The sequence below is a fragment of the Spinacia oleracea genome, chromosome 2, assembly GCF_020520425.1.
Source record: "Spinacia oleracea cultivar Varoflay chromosome 2, BTI_SOV_V1, whole genome shotgun sequence".
NCBI lineage: Eukaryota > Viridiplantae > Streptophyta > Magnoliopsida > Caryophyllales > Amaranthaceae > Spinacia > Spinacia oleracea.
Genome location: NC_079488.1, coordinates 12,564,222 through 12,565,149, shown reverse-complemented (window position 1 = coordinate 12,565,149; position 928 = coordinate 12,564,222). Strand labels below are relative to the sequence as shown.

Below are 928 nucleotides of genomic sequence, written 5' to 3'. Positions count from 1 at the left end.
CTAAATAATCAAATGACCTACGTTAGCAATCCAATCTGCGCCTCTGTTAGCATCTCTAAAGACATGTTGGATATGCACATTGTGGAGACTATGGAGAAGAGTCTTGATATCCTGAAAAATATTTTGAAGTTTCCATGGGACATTCCAGATGCCCTTCAGAGCGTTGATGACGAGAAGGTTGTCACCCTCAATCTGAAGATTTTGAAGCCCTAGCCGAATTGCTTCTTGAACACCTTTATGGAGCGCCAGGGCTTCTGCCATGGATACCCAAGTATCTCCAAGATTAAACGCCTTTGCTAAGACCATATCCCCCTTCGTGTCTCTGATAATGATACTTGCTGCCGCTGAAGAGGTTTTGCACAACCCATAGAAATTGAGTTTGAAAGCGCCCGTGGGGGGCGGGAACCACCTTACTAGTCAAGGAGTAAAAGTGTTAGGATGTGTTGGAGGAGAAGGAGTGGTAGTGAACTGGGTACCTTTAAGTTGGTGAGAATCCATCTGTAGCATTAGATCCCATTCCTTATAAGCATTGGCACCTTTGAAAAAGCACCGACATTCCTCGAATGTTATAGATTCGCTCGCAAGATTACATCTTGGACAACAGCTTGTAGGCATAATTTTCCTATGGAAAAGGACTTCCTTGGTAGGGATGCTTTTGTGACATATTTGCCATAGGAAAATCTTGAGTTTATGAGCTATGTTAAGTTTCCAAATCCAATTGTATACCCACTTATTTTCAGTTGAGGAAGATCATGTGCTAGCCAAGTAGCTGATTTAACCGAGAACTCTCCTGAGTTTGTGCATCCCCAGATGGGGCTGTCTGCAAAGTCGGTTATGGGTACTGGAATTCCTGTGATTTTACGAACAATAGAAACTGGGAGAATAGCAGATAAATTGTGAATGTTCCAATTTTTCCTGTCATCAAGGA

At 42.7% G+C, this 928-nt stretch overlaps 1 protein-coding gene across 1 annotated transcript; it reads right to left on the bottom strand.

Moving 5' to 3' along the window:
• On the bottom strand, positions 1-615 carry LOC130467236 (uncharacterized). The gene is made up of 2 exons (XM_056835684.1): positions 477-615; positions 1-344 (listed from the first exon to the last, which is right to left on the bottom strand). The coding sequence occupies exons 1-2, from the start codon at positions 613-615 to the stop codon at positions 1-3; spliced, it is 483 nt and encodes a 160-aa protein (XP_056691662.1).
• Between the last annotated feature and the right edge of the window lie 313 nt (positions 616-928).